This window comes from Hetaerina americana, unplaced genomic scaffold (assembly GCF_022747635.1).
Source record: "Hetaerina americana unplaced genomic scaffold, ioHetAmer1.1.p SCAF_116, whole genome shotgun sequence".
NCBI classification, from domain to species: Eukaryota; Metazoa; Arthropoda; class Insecta; order Odonata; family Calopterygidae; genus Hetaerina; species Hetaerina americana.
In genome coordinates this window covers 274,678-292,263 of record NW_027286248.1, presented here as the reverse complement: position 1 = coordinate 292,263, position 17,586 = coordinate 274,678, and the positions used below count along the sequence as shown (strand labels likewise).

General features: G+C 42.6%; 1 protein-coding gene across 2 annotated transcripts in view; it reads left to right on the top strand.

Annotated features, from left to right (window-relative positions):
* Positions 1–17,586, top strand: part of LOC139685567 (uncharacterized) — a 345,402-nt gene that overhangs the window by 311,799 nt on the left and 16,017 nt on the right. The window contains exon 4 of one of the 2 annotated variants that reach the window (XM_071582515.1): positions 8,302–9,617. In XM_071582515.1, coding sequence (XP_071438616.1) covers positions 8,302–9,543 — 1,242 coding nt within the window. In that variant the 3' untranslated portion in view covers positions 9,544–9,617. Of the gene's footprint in view, positions 1–8,298; positions 9,618–17,586 lie in introns of both variants that reach the window. The other variant, XM_071582514.1, reaches the window with a different exon arrangement.

The following is a 17,586-nucleotide window of genomic DNA, read 5'->3' as shown; positions in this document are numbered from 1 at the left end:
ATGAAGAAGAACTTTGAGAGAACTGGAGGTCACCATGAATAGCGTGCTACTTTACAGCCTCACCTAACACGTGCCCACGAGAGTGTGGGCCTCGCTTTGGGAGTTGAACAGGGAACCAAGTGGAAAAGGAAATGTCTTCGCTCGATCCAACACGAAAAATGTGGAGAGTCATGGTGGTGTCGGTACTGCCATCCCACGCAAGGGCTCGAGACTCCTACGCACAAACCATTGTGTGTGATATTGCAAGTGGAAGGACGAGTGTAGGAAGAGATTACATCTCATCCTCCCGCGGCCCATCTACATTGAAGTCCGATGACATGGCACTTAATATCATCATTAAAAGCGCCCGGATTTTGCATATATGCATTCATGGCGGAAAGATCCAAGAGAATTATTGAGGCGCCCGCATGTGCTGGGAATCCTGTGGGATCAATCAGGCGTAGTTGAAGCCACCACCGAGGCGACGAAGATCCAAGGGACGAAGATCCAAGATTAGATGGAACCGGATGGAATTAGGCGTTAGGTATATTCCTATAAAGAAAGGACCGCATGCAGACAATTTCCCCGGCAGAGCTAATTAGTGTCTGGCATAATCTCCAAGTATGAGGGTCCGATTTCCAATAGTGGCAGTTTTGATGCAATCCAAATTTTATACCCACTTATGGAGTATTTTCCAGCCGAAATGGGAAAAACTTCCAGGGAAGCACGACGCAGCAAATTAATTATTTTTTAAATCCACCTAAGAAAATTATTTGCAGTCATGTCACGTGATTTGGATAATTCAACGGTATTAATCACGGATTATGTGCATAAGTACTCACCGAATCGGAGATTTAATATATTTGTAAGGATGTGGAATCTCAAAAGTTTTCATTGTGCAAATTCGATAACCGCTGAATGGATCTTGAACACGCTGTAATGAAATGAAAATGTTCTCCGGCCGAGATTCCCATGTTTTAACCGGCACATTAAGGAATGACTCGTTTAAAAAAAAACATTTGAACACAGATAACGGAAAAATACAAACATCATAAGAAAGGATAATATTTCCCTTCTTCACTTATACCTTGATTCCCTGACCGGGAAAAAGATTTCTTTGTCAGAAGGCGGAATATTTTCCACCATCCCAAAATGTGTCCGATGCTTAAATAAGTACGTTTATTATCATAATAAATGTCTTAATTTAGAATTTATTCGACACGACCCGTGGTTCTGCGCTTTGCGTTACCTTAATATGCGCACCAATCTCACCCTCCATCTCCAAACTTTCCATATCCTAACACTGCGTTTTCCACCATGCTACTTTCGCTTTATTTGCTGCCCGCCTCAATTTATTGTTAAACTCTTTGTACTTCATTTTGCCTAACTTACATTCTTCCATTTTCTCCTCTCATCCATCTTTGTAATCATCTCATCCGTGGTCCATGGTTTCCTAGTCCTTGTAGCGTAAAAGGTTCCAATAGTGTCTTTTGCGGCTTTAGATAACCCTTTCTTGATACTTTCCCATTTTTCTTCGATAGTACTAAGCTCTTTACCATCCTCCATGATTTCCTCTACAGCCTGTTTGTATTTCTTCCTTTTCAATCAATTTAATGCGTCTACATTCCATTTTCTAACCCGCCGCCCCTGCCTTATCTTTTTGAAACGGACGTTACATTTCATAATGTCAATTAATTCAAATTTATGTCGATGTCGAACAAAATCTGTGGGAGGAATAAGAGATACGGATAACAAGGCTGTCTTTTATTATGACTGACTTCCACAAAGTTAAGCCTGATATGATTGTTATTACATGTAATCTTTCTAGTACTGTTTTGTTGCATTCATCTTCATCTCAGTTGAGACTCGAAGAAAAAATATAATAATATTTGGTGAATATTACATTGATCATGAAAATTTAATGGTTACTCTCAAATTATGACCATATATTTAACACCGCTTAATGGTCTCAGGAATTTAAAGCAACAAACAAGTGTTTTGTTAATCACAATAAATCTCCTCAACTTGGCGCTAGGTACCTATAATCAGGCTTACAGTACTATGACAATTTGTAAAACGACAATTCGAGTTTCATATGAATAACCACGCTTAATTCATGTCATTCCCCTTCCATTTCTAGATTTTTTCGACGTCTGAATTCGTCATGTTAGTTCTTTACGCCGAAGGAAATAACAGCAAACCCTCTCCGCCCCCTCCCTCCCTCATCCATGTCCCTCCTTGACCGTTCCGTTAGCAAAAGCATGACTTCATACAGCCCTGAGATATATTACATTAATGATGCATCAATTTTATTCGCCGCCACTACGAGATGAATAACACAAGACCCGAGTTTTCCGCGGTCATCATCAATTAAGCTTTAGCGCTCACCTCCACTTAGCGTTACTGTGAATTTTAACATAATTTTTTTTCACATCTACTGTGAACTCGAGGATTTAGAAGTTGCAGTCATCCGTTCGTAAATTAATATCTCGGAAACCGCTCCGTGCAATTCGACAAAATGTTGGAAGAATCTTTTAAATAATATAGTCCTTGATTAAGCGTGATTTAGAGGATTTAAAACATAAACTGTCAAAAATGTTTCACTAGTACTTACACGCATTCTGTAGTTTGTGCATATGCGCGCTTTCTTGAAATTTCTGTTTTTTAAACATAGTTTTCGATCCACGAGTACAGTTTACTGGGTATGATCGATTTGGCAGGCAATGAGTTAGCTCCTTTCAGTCCTTACCCTAAGCGATAAGACCCGAAAACAGATTACATTTCATAACCGGAACTTTAAATACTTTTAGATTCCATTTATTTAAGTGTTAATGCTTTGAGCATGGAGATTAGTGATCAAACTAATCGTGAGAAAATCGGGAATGATTCTGGCAGTCTATAGGCTGGAATCTTGAAAAAAAATCAACAAATGAAAACCCTTTGCGATCCAGCAAACAAACAGCCGAAGGTAAGAAGAGCGCGATCCAAATGGCTGCTTTTGTGACGTCTTCACTCCCCCCCCCCCCGCTCCTTCGAGAGTGCGATTTTTCCCAAACGGGCTCACGGAGTTTGTGCACGTCCGCTGGCCTCTGAAGGCTGGGCTCTCCTCCTTCGGGTGTCAATCTCTCGCCTTTTTCATTGGTCGGTCCGCTCGGTTGATCGACTCCGTTTGGCTGATAGAAGTCCCACGCGAGATCTGCAGAGGCCGGTCACGGACCGTCGGCATGCCTAAAGGAGGCGGAAATGCAAAAGCAGGCAAATAAACCCGATGTGCCCACGTGTGGTACGGAACACAATCAATCCATTTCGCTCCGCCCGGGTTTTCCTCACTCCCCTTTGGGCGAATTCTCCCGCAACCCCTTTCCGGCATTTTGAGAGGATGAAGTCAAAAGATTAGCAAACACCGAGCCAGCGGTTCAATAAATGATATAGATCCAATTACCAACGCTCCTGGGGCGCCAAGAACCAGTGAAGGCTGCCCGTGCCTTCACTGGCGTGAAAAAAATCGAAAGTCTTCGCGGGTAGTTGAAAATCCTTGCAACATCTTTCTGTGAATTAAAAACTCAGTAAGTGAATTTCCTCTTCTGTCGTGAAATCGCTTTAAATCTCGTGCATTCAAATGCATCGTCCACTCATACTGTGTATGTCCATGTACTGCATGTGTATGGCATGTCGTGCCAACCAACCGTATGCAGCCCTGATGTTTCTTTCTACAAAATTGATATCATTATTAACGTGCTAAAATTGACACTAGCATGGGTCGATACTTATTATAACCAGGATTATATATTATATGCATGGATTGGTGTCAATTTCGACCTGAAAATTTTCACCGACTCTTCATTTAGGATTTACATTGCAAACTTCCGGCGATATAGCCACTGATTCACGACGAAACCAAACATTTCATGCACATGGGTGCTAGTAGATACTGTGTCTAATGCAAATAAATCATGTATTAATATGATTAGTTGAAAATTGTATTCCATAGAATGAGAATTGACTACTTGCTCCTCAAGTGAATCCTTTTCACAACATTTGGTGTGAGGCTGCATATTCTCACTAAATCCATTTCAGAAATTTCCCAGTAAATCTACGACAAGGGAAAATCAGTTCAACAGTTGATTGTAGGTTGTTCGCCGAAGTTTCTGTTCCTATAGAGAATGCTGCCAATCGCCCAATCATTTATCAAAGGAGATATTTGCACATTTAGGATGGTCATCGCCTCCTTTTCGTTTCAGGGGGCCGGCGTTGCTCTGAGTTGTGTTTGTTCTTTAAGAAATGAGTATTTCCATGGAGAATTCCCCCGCTGAAGACCATGAAATCATAAATGAAATGTTTCGAAGCATTATACGCCATTAGTTTTCACGTTCATCTCTTCGAGTGTTTTATGCATAGTTTGTCAAGTCCTCCTGCATGACAATAGATGTTCCATTTACCAAAATAATTTCTATGGCGCTATTGATGCAACGAATTCCTGAGTATTCAATCAATTCCTCGGGCCGTCTTCATAAATTGATCATTCCCGCTCTCAGACAAAACGGAACGCCCTCCAAATTATAACTGGGATGAGATATGACGGCCGCAGTCTAGTTTTTCAGGCGCCTACCGCGGGGAGGGGGGCGAAAATGGGCGGTGGCGCTCTCTTTCTATGGCACAACCCGCGGCGACGAGGGCGCAGCGGAGAATGCTATCAAGCGAACGAATGTATTGACTGCCATTTTTGTTTATCTCTGGAATCTCCGCACTTGTTATTAAAACTTCAATCAGGCTTCAAATTTTTCATTCGAAATTTATGAGAGGAAAATATATTTCCCGCCGGCTGCGGTAAAATGTTCCTTTCATTAAAGTTCGAACTCTGTAAGTAGTTTATGGAATAGACGAGTTCAAAATGCATGAAATACTTGACGATACATTAAATATTTGCCATGTTATTCACTTGCATTTATAGCAAAAGCAAATGCACTTAATTTTAGGGATGACAGATTATTCCCAGACTGCCGATGGTTGGTGTTTTTTATTTATACGAAAATATTCCCGATACCTTTTGAAACAACCATGTCTATCGCACTCAATGGAGATTGCTTTGGAAAATAATATTATTATTATTATTATTATTATATAAATCCCGTTGCAATTAGGTAATTGTCCTGGTGGCAACGGTCAAGTCTGGCCAACGGTTACTCTTACAATGCACATGCACACATAACGAGTAGAACAGATTTGAGACAAAATTCTCTCATGCACAATGACACTTCAAGATTACCAACCGCACCTTAACCATCACACATGGGCCCGCTCCTGCCTACAGCGCTCCGTCCATCGCCGCTCTCCGTCCGTTATCACGCACTCTTCAATTTCTTATACCGTTCAAAATCACGCACTGTTAACATATCATTCACTTTTGCAGAACAACTTTTCACAAATCACATACTAACAATATTTTAATATGTACAATAGGATAATAGTCACTGATCAATGAAGTTTATCAACCAGTGACTGCTTTACACATTCTTTAAACTCGTAAAATTGGATGGAAAGGGCTCAAACAAACATCCAGGCAGCTGGTTCCATTCAACAATAGTTCTGCTTACAAATGAGAATTATAAAGTGTTCGGACATTGTCCCAGGTGCGGGCACTGCAAACCACATTCATTTAATAGCAATAGCAAAATTGATTCAAAATGCGAATGGATCTTGTTCGTCCCAAGAATTTCATTTCTGATTGACCGAAGGAAAACTTTTGATATTGCATGTGTGGTGTGGAAACAGAACCCCAGCTACAGCAATTCCTCTGATTGAACAGTTATATGATCCCTGCCAACATTACGTACGATGAAGTCATGCGAAACAATGTTGAAATGCTGCAAATAAATCTCAAAAAATGGAATACATCCAGGCAGGTTACGGGAAAATCCTGTTTAAATACTTTAAGAATGTTTTTTTCTACTCTTGCGATTACATTTAATGTTGTTATCATGAAAGGAGTAACATGATCCATGACCATTCATATAAAAGCGTTTCAATAGCATTTAATATAATTTGAAAGATACATTCATCGCATTTAATCTTGGTACGATTTTCATGACGCAAGTTGATTAATAAATCCCTTCAGAACCTGATAAACGAAACTGCCTTTTCTTGAGCTTAACGTGGCCGAAGCATACCTTCAAATTCACATCTCCAGTTGATTTTTTTTTCTTTTTCACATCGGCCATCACTCAACGAAACCGGCATCTTTGCATGCAGTAGCCATGTGAGAAATCGAATTATGATAAGAATGAGGACAGATTCATTAAATATTCATAGTTGCATAAAAGTATGTTTGACCTTAATATGCCTCTTTTTTCCTCGTTATTGGCGCTAGAACTAGAGATATTATTTTAGTTTTTTTAGTGACTCTTGATTCCATCATGCTCCCTATCGATCTAGAACTATCATTTTTTATGCGAGCAAAATTACCCCTTCGTTATTTATGGCACCAGGACAAGACTATGCCTATTCACGTGGATATTATTAAAAAAGGAGAACATACGAACGTACCACAGGTAACAAGCTTAACAGATTTGCCATTCAAAGAATTTGCACGTTCACACTTCGAACAAGGCCCTTAATCACTTAACCCTTGCGTTCCGTACCTCTTTTTGCGCAGTTTTGAGCACTGCTTGATAATGCCCAGAGGTACCGGATTACCTTCGAAAAAGACCTTGGAATGAGCTCGCTCGCAGGCATTTACGCCTTCCAGGCCCTTCGTAACAATCCTCCACGCATACGACTGCAGGAACACACACACAACACATCAATGTCCTCTCCTCATCCAAGTGAGCGTCCGTTTCGACGGAACTGTTCCCTTTGCCAACCAACTCCAATGGAAATAATAGCGACCGTGACATCTCATAGCCCTCGACGCAAACTCCATTTTCGGACTGCTGGGCAAAGCGTACGTATTTTATTCCCATGTGTCATTGAAGAGGAGGGAAAGCCGAAAATATCATTCTCTACGGTCGAAGGTGCACGTCTTTTCCTCGGTATCGCTGACTCACTATATTTATACGCGATGAAAACTCTTGATAATTGGGTCACGGCTTCAAACCCAAGGTCTGAATAAAATTTCACCTTAATTAAACATGATGTATGGCCGGAGTGAATGGGGCTTAATTTTGATAGCTTTAGCCGTTATGCAGGAGGAAGAGAACTCGGGAGTTAAATAAGCGGCTCTTCTTCTGAACTTATCTCAAGAACCACTAAATTTTAGCAATTGATTTTGGTTTTTCTACATTGTCCTCTCATTGTCAGCCAATTAGATGAACCGATGATATTTTTTGTCGATTGAAAACTTCCACCTTTGGCAATATCATATCGGATCGACAGTGATTAATAATAATCAACAATCTTAGGTATTCATCGGTTTTTTGTCACAGAGTCAGAAATATAATGACCGTTTCGATTAAAGATCGATCCCACTTCGAAAAAAGTATCATTATGTTGTTATAGTATCGACATATAGTAATAATGCTTAGAAGTAAGCGTGCATATACGTAAAATGTCACATGCAATCGAAAAAGACAAATTATCACGGGACAGGATCTAATCCAACATTAATAGAATACACAAAGTAGTGACGTCTACCGGAATACAACGGTTATACAATAATAAAATCTACCAAGTTATCTCAACAAAATATCAATCCAAGGTTAAAAATACCACTGAAGCAATAAGCTATTCAACGAAACCTGGTGAAATTAATTTAAATTAGGATTTTATTGGTTAACATTTTACATCGTATGAAAATTTTCCTGTACAAAAATTTTCCTCGCATATCTTAAATGTCTTTACGCACTCTATTCTTTGGCGTAGTTATGAATGAATTATTAACTTGCCAAAATAAATGTTCTAAAATACTATTACTGAAACCTGTTCATATTCTCTGTCTCTAATTACTGCATTAATACTTAACAATACCGCCTATTTTTCATCATTTTAAGCAGCAACCACCTTAACCATATAGATAGACCTTAATCGATCCATGAAGAGTGCGAATCAAGTTTAGCATCTCCGGTTTGAACCAGATTAACTTACGTAAAACTGCTCATTGAAAAACATATCTTTGGAATAAGAACCTGTTTCGTTTACAACTTTACTCGTAGATCGAATCGTTTAGTTCCGTCAGGTTTACAATTTTCCCTGACTTTACCAATTATTTTACAATTTCTAATCAAACTTACCAGTCGATGCGAGCGTAACCGTAGAAATTTCACTCGGAGATCACCCGACGGAAACTATTTATTGAAACATAATCTTTTCTTCCCTCTTCCCCAGCAGATCCACGCGAATTCCACCAACCCGGACCCATCCGGACGTCACAAGGACCGCTGGTTCTCCGAGGATGAGATCGACCGCAGGACCGACCGCACCCCTCCCTCGCGCCGGAAGTACGAGGGCGCGGACGTCCACTCGTCCTCCGCGACCTTAAGTCGCCTCGTGGCCAACAACAACAGGAAGAACAAAGCCGCGGCCGCGAATTCTACGGCCAGCGACGCCAACGGCGGAGGTCGCTGGTTCAAGTCCCTGGACCGCCTGACGCGGAGGAAAAAGAAAGAGGAGGAGGAGGAGGCGGGGGCGGTCCAGCAGAAGGAGGGCACGCCCCCGCCCAAAGCGGACGGAGCGGCGCCCGGCGGGAACAAGAAGAACCTCCGCTTCTTCGGCGACACGGACCAGGAGTCGGTGACCTCGGGGAACCAACGGGCCCTGCGCAACGGCACCAGGCGGCCCGTCGGCATCATGGCCTCCGGGCGCAGGAGCGGCGCGAGCGAGGAGGAGGAGAGCGGGACCACCACGGAGAGCAGCGCACCGTCGCAGAGGTCCGTTTACCTGCACGCCGCGACCGTCGGGGACATCCCGGGGCCCGCGAAGGCCCCGGCGCCCGCGGCGCAGCAACCGGCGGCCGCCGCCGCCGCGGCGCTCAGCAAGACGACCAAGAAGAAGGCGGGCAGCCGGGAGGAGCTCCACCAGCGGCGCCCCATGGTCGCGAACAAAACGACCCTGTCCCGCTCCGTGTCCGTCCTCGCCCCCTGGAGGCCTCGCCACAGACCGGGTTCCAACGTGGACGTGCACTACGACAGCAGCGGGGCCTACACCCCGAACCCAAACGGGAACGGCGGTGGGATGGTCACGGGTAGGCCACCCAAAGCACCGAGGACGGCCAACGGCACCGGGCAGGTGGTCAGGTCCTCGAGGGGCATGTCCGCGTCCGTGGAGTCGCTGCAGAGGGCCAAGAAGGCGTCGCCGCCGAGGCATACGACGACCCAGAGGTCGAGGGACGGGAGGGAGAGCGCTCTGAGGAGCGAGAGGAGACACGGCTCGTCGAGGAGGGACGTCCACAAGGTCGGGGTCGAGAGGGTCACCGCTCACGACGCGCCGACGAGGGGGTCTTCCGGGGTGACGGTCACGAGGTCTGCTTCCATGCCCAAGGATTCTCGGCTGGCCGGGTGGTGGTTCAGGAGGAAGAAGGTGGGCCAAGCGACCGGGAAGGAGAACTACGGGGGCAGCGCGAACCGGGGCTGAGGGGCCGGAAGGGGGAGGGCCCCCTCTTTCGGGGAGCCTATAAACATGGGGCCGGTTGCCGACTCTATTTCACGGTAAGTCAAAGATATTACTTGAAGAACCTCTGGAAGAAATCTAATAATAAAGTTTCATTTTTGTTCAGAAAATGTGCGGAATGGTGAACCGAAAATTGCTATTGGATCTAATAGATTGTTTTTTTTATTTATTCTTTCATGTCCGATGAAGTCAAAAGAATAGAACAGATCTATATTGACTTAAATGTTTTTCAGAGCGTCCTTAGAGACTCCTAGTTTATGCTGGGCTGATTCCCTGTTATTAAATTGATGCAGTATGAATCCAATCGAAAGCAAGGAATTTTCCTGGTTCTACAATGCCCTTTGGCCTAGTTTTTCTAATAAACGATGCCGTTCGCTAGAAAATAAACGAGTACTGGCGTTCATCCTTTGCTTCAGCATGAATTTTCGACTAAATACGGACGGTGGACTATCTCTTGAGAATTTTTATTTCTAAATAGCTGTTGTCTGGCTATGTACAGTAGTAAGACGTAGATAGAATTCGAAAATTCTTGAATTACACATCAAAATGAATGCTTATAAAAAAGGGCATGGCGCCGCTCACAAGGGAGGTTATCTTTGGACCGCATTCTCTGGAAAACAAATGCCGTGGTTTATTTCGCACAAAGGCTCTTTTGGCGGGGGGTTTCCATCCGCTTTCCAGATTCTATAAAATACCCGCGACTATTTCTGCCCTGTTATATGAATATCTGCAAATTAAATTCCCTACGTCAGACCTTTGTGAACTTGGTAATTACATAATAGCATCCAGAGAATTTTCCTTGCAAGTAAAATAGAATTTTTAGAACTTTTATCACCATTTGCCACAAAAATGGCCACACAGTAGTAGTGTATTTTATCAAGCATAAGTTGAGGAATAAAAATCAAAGCCAGCTTTTGCAAATCTAACTCCTTTATAAGACATGATGAAAATTAAAAATGGATTTCTATGCTTACATTAACATGTTCCTGGAATTCCTTTATTTAAAAACAGATAGGTCCGATATTTAATCCCACCATAGTTTCGTGGTTATGAAGGTGAGGTCACGAAGTAATATGCATCGTGAGAAAGTCACATTATGTCATTTGCTGCCATAACACACCCGAAGCTGTAATTGCATCCTTCGGACCCCAGACGGAAAGAGAAATGGCGATATTCCATTTTTCATTATCAAATATTTTGGTTAAATGGCCCCGTAGAAGTTTTATTCGTTCGGAGAATCGTTTATAGGACGTTCCCTTGGCATTTTTGATAATATATTAAATTCTAAAGAGAAGGGTTTTCACTTCGTTGATGCCCACCATGATAAATATAGAAGAGAAGAAAAACTTATCTTTTTCTTGATTCACTAAACGGATCCAGAAGAAACAAAAGGATGTTTCCGAGCGAATCCGCCGAGAGGAATTTCGCGATTCCATTCGTGCGCAAATAAATTCAAGGTCATTTATCGCTCACGCTCGTGTTGTTGCGCTCGCTCGAGATGAAGCCAGTCGATGTAATCAACTAACGGCCTTTCTTCCCCATTCCAAGAATTATCTATCCCGGGGCGAAATCACCCGGGCGGTAGGCTGTATCATACGAGCACGTACAAGGAAGGCATTATGTTTGGAGAAAATAAAGGGAACGCATCTGTTGAATTATTTCCTTTTTACTGAAAGACCACTTTGTTAGGTAAATTCTGGAATTTTTTATTCCCACCTCGTAATTCCCATTCGTAACATGATCTGCTGGTTGTACTCTGCTAGCTAATTAACACTTAGTGAATGTTTTTAAGGGAGGAGGGGCTTTAGATCTCGGCAAACAACATCTGTATTATAAAATTATTAACATGAATATCCTCGATTCATTTTGAATTGTCTTAACTGTAACGCATATGAGTCGGTATACGATTATTGGTATACGCCCATTTTTCTCAAGAGAGTTTACGCCGAGTAGATCATTTTCTTTCGGACACATCAGAACTATATTCCGCCTCAATGTTATCTCTGACGATTTAAGTCATACAAAAAAGTGAACATTCATATTGCCGAAGAGTGTTAAAATCTTATCAAATGAAACTGATCTGCGTTCAACGGCAAATAAACGATCTCCTTTAAGTTAGCAGTGCGCATAAAGGGAAACCGAAATTATGTCGACAACTTCGATAAAAAAGTAGTTATTTGCTATGAAAAGGATTGCACATCCAGTGTACTCTTCTCTGGTTCCTTCATTAGAAATAAACAAATCACATTACACAACGGACAATTTTCGCTTGATGAATTTGGTAAATTTAACAAATATACTACCTCGATTAACGTTTTACTACTATATTTCAATTTATTTAGTATTTGTGATAAAATTATATTTTAACGAGGAAATTTCGACAAGTTGGGAAAAATTCGATTTTTATCGAAGGTCACGTACGTAAATGCCTCGCACAAAGGCCGGATATTATCATTAAAAGCAAAATTTTCCCTCCATCGCGCACCACATTCAGAGCGATATTGTCATTTATTTTGATGTATTGTCCATTTAAATCACACCGGGGCCTGAAACCGGCATTTTATTAAGGTTTTCCTGAATCACGTTGTCAAATGAGTGCAAAGAGAACATAAAAAGCAGCTTTTTCTACGCAGGGTAATAAATTTACGCTTCAATCCTTTTATTCCAATTACCGGTGCAGTTTCGTTTCTGACCTAAACGGACCCTGGATAAACAGCTACAATTAAGAATAAAACGTCGGTGAGTCATCCAAAGAGTAAATAAAAAAACGCGAAGAAAGAGAGCGGTCCCGAGGCAGGCTGTAATTTTGCAAGGAGCAAAAAGCGACGCCACAATCCAACTACTCGCCATCTGGTGATGTCAACGCTGGAATAAGCGAGCAGCTGAGTCGAGGACTGCCCTGCTAACAGCCACTCTTCATAGGTTCCAATGAAGTTCAGTGCCACGGTGCGCGTTGAGCGTGGGGACCACGAGACCCCCGCAGGGATGCTACCTTGTTTTCGGATGTTGAAAGTGGGGGGTGTGGGGGGGGGGGGGGGGTTGAGGAGTTGAATGTGGGTGGGACGGAAGTCTCCTCGGGAGGAGAAAATGAAAGCCCCCGAGGCGTGGTCTTCCCTTGTGAAAAAAAATAATGAATATAAATAAATGAATGAGACCTATAGTAGGACGTTGCGAGGTAGGCGGAGAGGGAGGGAGGGGTGACTCGAATGCACAAATAAGGAGAGGTTACTTTTTCGCCAAAGAGCTCTGTGGGTGTTGGGGAAGGAGGCCGGGGTGAATCAATTTCATATACGCCGGAGGAACCTACGCGCAGGGTCAATGCACTTAAGGTGAACAATGACCAAGGCACGCATACGAAAAAAGTCCTGCCGATCCGGGGTTAAATGGCAAATTGATAACGATATTTTTTTCCATGCTATTCCGCAAATTTCGATCTCATTTGCCATATTTATTGAGGCCATCATATGAGACAGGCGAAATTTCCATGAATTATGAAGCCATTTATTTTTCTGAGATGGCATATCTGAGTGTGAAGTTGGCTTCACGAAGTCATTTATTCCTATGGGAAAACGACTTTCGCTAAAGGCAAAACGCATATTCAAATATATGAAACATTTTTCAAGACCTTTCATATCAGCCTTTAAAGGAAAAAAAATACCCCTTTTATAAGTTGCAAAGGAGAGGTACGTGTGTACAACGTGGAAAGCATGATCAGAAATATGAGCTATCTTTCAGTAAAAAATAAATCTCACCGCTATATTAAATAAAAATTTCATTTTGAACTGGCTTCAGCGGTGATAATATATAGTTGAAACCTATTGAGTTAGCGGTTTTTTTTAAATTGATCACATATTAATTTATATGTATGTAGATACAAGGCATATCTGATAAATCAGATCATCTTTTTTGGGCAAAGTTTCTGGTTTTTAATTTGGAAAACATTGATCCCGGACAATGCGACCGTTTTCAGCAATGGTCGATAATTGCTTCATTTACCGCCTCCGTATTCGTGTGTAGCAAATTTGTACGGGAATCGAATATCAAGACGGCAATGCGTGTTGCATCCGGGGGACCTGAAAGGACCGCGTATTTTAAAAGGTGCATCCGACCGTTGATTTATACAGCGAAGGGCGGGCGTGGGTGGCCGCGCTTAAAGAATGACTAGATTCGGACGAACGGGACTGGAGAAAGGAGAGAGTGCGCAGAAAGGAGAGAGAGAGAGGGAGGGAGGGAGAGGGAGAAAGATGGCTCCGGAGGATTGATCTGGGTGGTGGGGATCGAGTGGGAAGGGGTTCCTGTTTCACCAAGGACGGGACGGGGAGGTTAGGAAGGAGATGCTTTTAACTCTTCCCTCAGTCATCTGCCGTCTCCCCGGGAGATCTCCTCTATGATTAAAGCCCCATGATACGAGGCACTGTCGGGACGGGCTCGTTTCACAGGTCGGGCTCGCGGGGTTCAGAAAGGCGTACACATCCGCTTTGCTTCCCCATTTTTGAAATTTTTGCCCCCCCCAAAGCACTTGTTTCAGAGCGCTTCGCATCCCTGGTTATTCCGCCATCGAATCACCCCGTCGCACTCATGTAAATGTGCCATGATGCCGATGGGCTGGAGGGGATGAAGAAGGGGAGGGACGCTGGGAATCGCCGGTGCTTGGGAGCGAAGACGCCGACTTCGTTCGCAGCGCTGCTCCGGGGGGCGTTTGGAACTAGCCGCTGCCGGCAAAGAAATGACCAAGGACCCGCTGGAAGGAGCAGATACCTTTAAAGGAACTAGTCCTTGGTGTCTGCCGGAGATAGCCACCAGCCTCCTGCTTTCGCATGCCATTTGGTCTTTGCGTGTGCCCCCTTGAATGCTTAAGTGCTTTCTAAAAGCATTGAACCTACGGCCCAAGGCTAATTGTGATGCGTAATGACTGGTGGGGGTGGGGTGGGGTAGATTAGATATGTAATGTGAGCCTAGTATTCACAACGAATGGGCCACGACATTTCTCAGTTTAATTGAAGCGCGTTGGCAACTACTATTTTCATGGCAACACTATCATTTCCGATGCAGCATTGTGCGAAAGATGGAGACACGATCGTTCGTAATGTAGCACGCATACTATTATGTGTGACACGAATTCCTCTTTAGCGCATCAATTCAAAAAAAAGTAAAACTTGTGCAAAAAAGGATAGTTGAGTAAAACAATAGTAACATGGAGCAATAGTTCAAAAACGTCTTAATTTTTTTTCGTCAAAGGAATATGAGGTTAATGATCTACCAATGGTTGGAGGTTTCTATTTGAATATTGTATACACGTCCGGGACGACGACCAACCACCATTAAAAAGAAAGAGGAGTTGATTGGACCCTCCTTCATCGACGGGCTAAGAAGCCGCAAACACACAGCTGAATGATTAAATCATCGGGCAGCTGCAAGCCAAGCGTCAAGAGGGAACATTTGGGCAAAAAGAAGACGAGGAGGTAATTACCCAGTCTTCCTATCGAGACAATGTGCGAATCATCACATATTGGTACAATCACAAAGAAGCAAATTTGATTCTAAATTCACACATCAGATATCACTCTGATTCACAGCATTTTGTTACATATATATATTCAAACACGAAATCCCGCCAAACGGCGAACAAATACTCATTCTACATAGAAATAGATTTAAGGAAAAGGGATAGGAACACACATAAAGGACGAACACAGGAGAAGTGGGGAAGGCGGAATCAAGCAAATCACGAGTGTAAATATATATATATATATATGTGTGTGTAAATATATATATATATATATATGTAAATATATATATATATATATATATATATATATATTCGCACTTGAAGAAGGCCTCTGAGAGGGCCGAAAGCTCGAACAATTTACCGTGTGAGTTCTTTTAAATGTTGCTATTCTTTTCTATTTGTGTTATATTGTGTCAGCCCATTATATATATATATATATATATATATATAATATATATATATATATATATATATATATAATATATATATATATATATATATATATATATATATATATATAATTATATGTCTTTTTAACGGGTATTACGGTTAAGTCACCATAATTACCTTTCGTTAAGTAATTTTTGCGAAAAATTGTGAATTTAAACATATGCGTCAATACGATTACACAATAGTTTAACAAATTCAAAAACTTCAATCTGCTGTCTATTGAAACAAGTCAACCGTTGACGACAATATTATTAAATAAAAACGGACTAATAGGTTGAAATAAATCTAATTAGACTTATCTGAAAATAACATCAGCATTAAAACATGATTATTAGGTATAATGTTAAGTAAAACTCAATGCATTATGGCCCCCTCGAATCGTATCAAATTGTAATCAGAACCATGGTTAATTTCCTTATTATATGAAATGGTCAATCATGATTTGCGATGCAGTTTAACGAGAAAAGCAGAAACCGCTGAACGTGGGACCCATTAATTTTACCTAACTGATCGCTCTAATCTTCTAAATTTGACTCGTAGCGCAATGTACACGGGGCACCCCTCTAACGCTTATTACCTGCCGGAAGGACTGTGGGCTACCGTTACTTCTCCCCGGTACATTTTTTGCCCCACCTCATGAAATCGAATTCAGATTCGCCATCGAAGTGAGGCAGACACATTGAGAAGGAAAGAATAAACAAACGTTCGCCTCGAGAAGGGAGGCTCGTTCTCCTCCGAGATTATAATCGCCCCCAACCTTTCCTCTCGCCCATCCCACCCTGCCCCATTCTCTTTGAGCTCCGCAGTGTGCTTGACCCGAGGGAGATAGATATTCCGATATAGATGTAATCGAGGCCCTGCCCACCGCCGCGTCGGGGAGGGAGCGGCGCGCGAATTCCGACGGGACAAATCCCAGTTTGCAAAACGCATCCGTGGATTCTTTGGCAAGACAAACGCTTGTGTTTTTGCATGGGTGTGAGAGAGGGATATGGGACGGAATGAGTAAACACAAAGGGGAGAAGAGATAAAGGGGGAAATGTACCTCGCGATCGTGGTGTTCTCTGACGGAGTGACTGAAGGGGTGTGCGCGGGACACCTGCGTGAATTTGCCAATCGTTCTTGGGGTGAGGATGGGAGAGGGAATTAAAAGGTTAATCCGTCGACGGAACTCGATTCGTCCGTTTGCTTTGCTCATGCTCTAAATTTTTTCATCCCTATCTGCATTCATTTGACTTGACTATGCACTGAATAAAATAAGGGAATAAGCGGATCCATGGTAATCCTGACCAAAAATCTCGAACTCAGCAAAACAAAATTCCCTTAAATTAAAAAGGATTACAAAAACCAGACAAATAAATTGTGCGACCGCATTAAAATATGAGAAGTTCGATGAAATATTTCTAGTACCATGGAAAAACTGTTTAAGAATGAGAGGGCATGAGTTCCATATGCCTAGATACGACTGCTGCCGTCAGCTCCGGAATAAAATTGAAGATATCTGATCAATTACTATCATAAAGTGTTATAAAACCATAGCAATTATTTATACTTGCGAGGAAAATTATCTGAAGTCATAGCAACGGCAGTGGACCCAAGTACCCGAGAATCGCTGTTTTTCTTTTTGTCATAACGACGTTCGAAGATTTTAGATCGCCGTGAGTAAATCCTTCGCGAGACACGAGGGGGTGAATTGTTAAAGGCCGTCACGATCTCAGCATGCCCTGACTCCCATCATATCTGTTACTCATGAGCACTAGAGTTTTACGATGATTTCCACAGTTGGAAGGAATCCGTCAGACGAAACAACGCGGAACGGAGAAAATTCCTTAAACGGATCACGGGGAGGCCCTTCACGCAGCTCCTGCTCCCCTGTCATTACAGCTGTGCCCTTGCCGTATCGACTGCCTCTTCGCCTAAAATGAATCATCAAAAGCACTCGTCCAGTTCTCCCCCACCCTCGCTCTCTCCATCGGGGGATGAAAGAAAAGTGGGTGGGGTGGAGCGTGGCCCAATAAAAGAGGGCTTCTGCAGATTACCGTTTCCCGCCA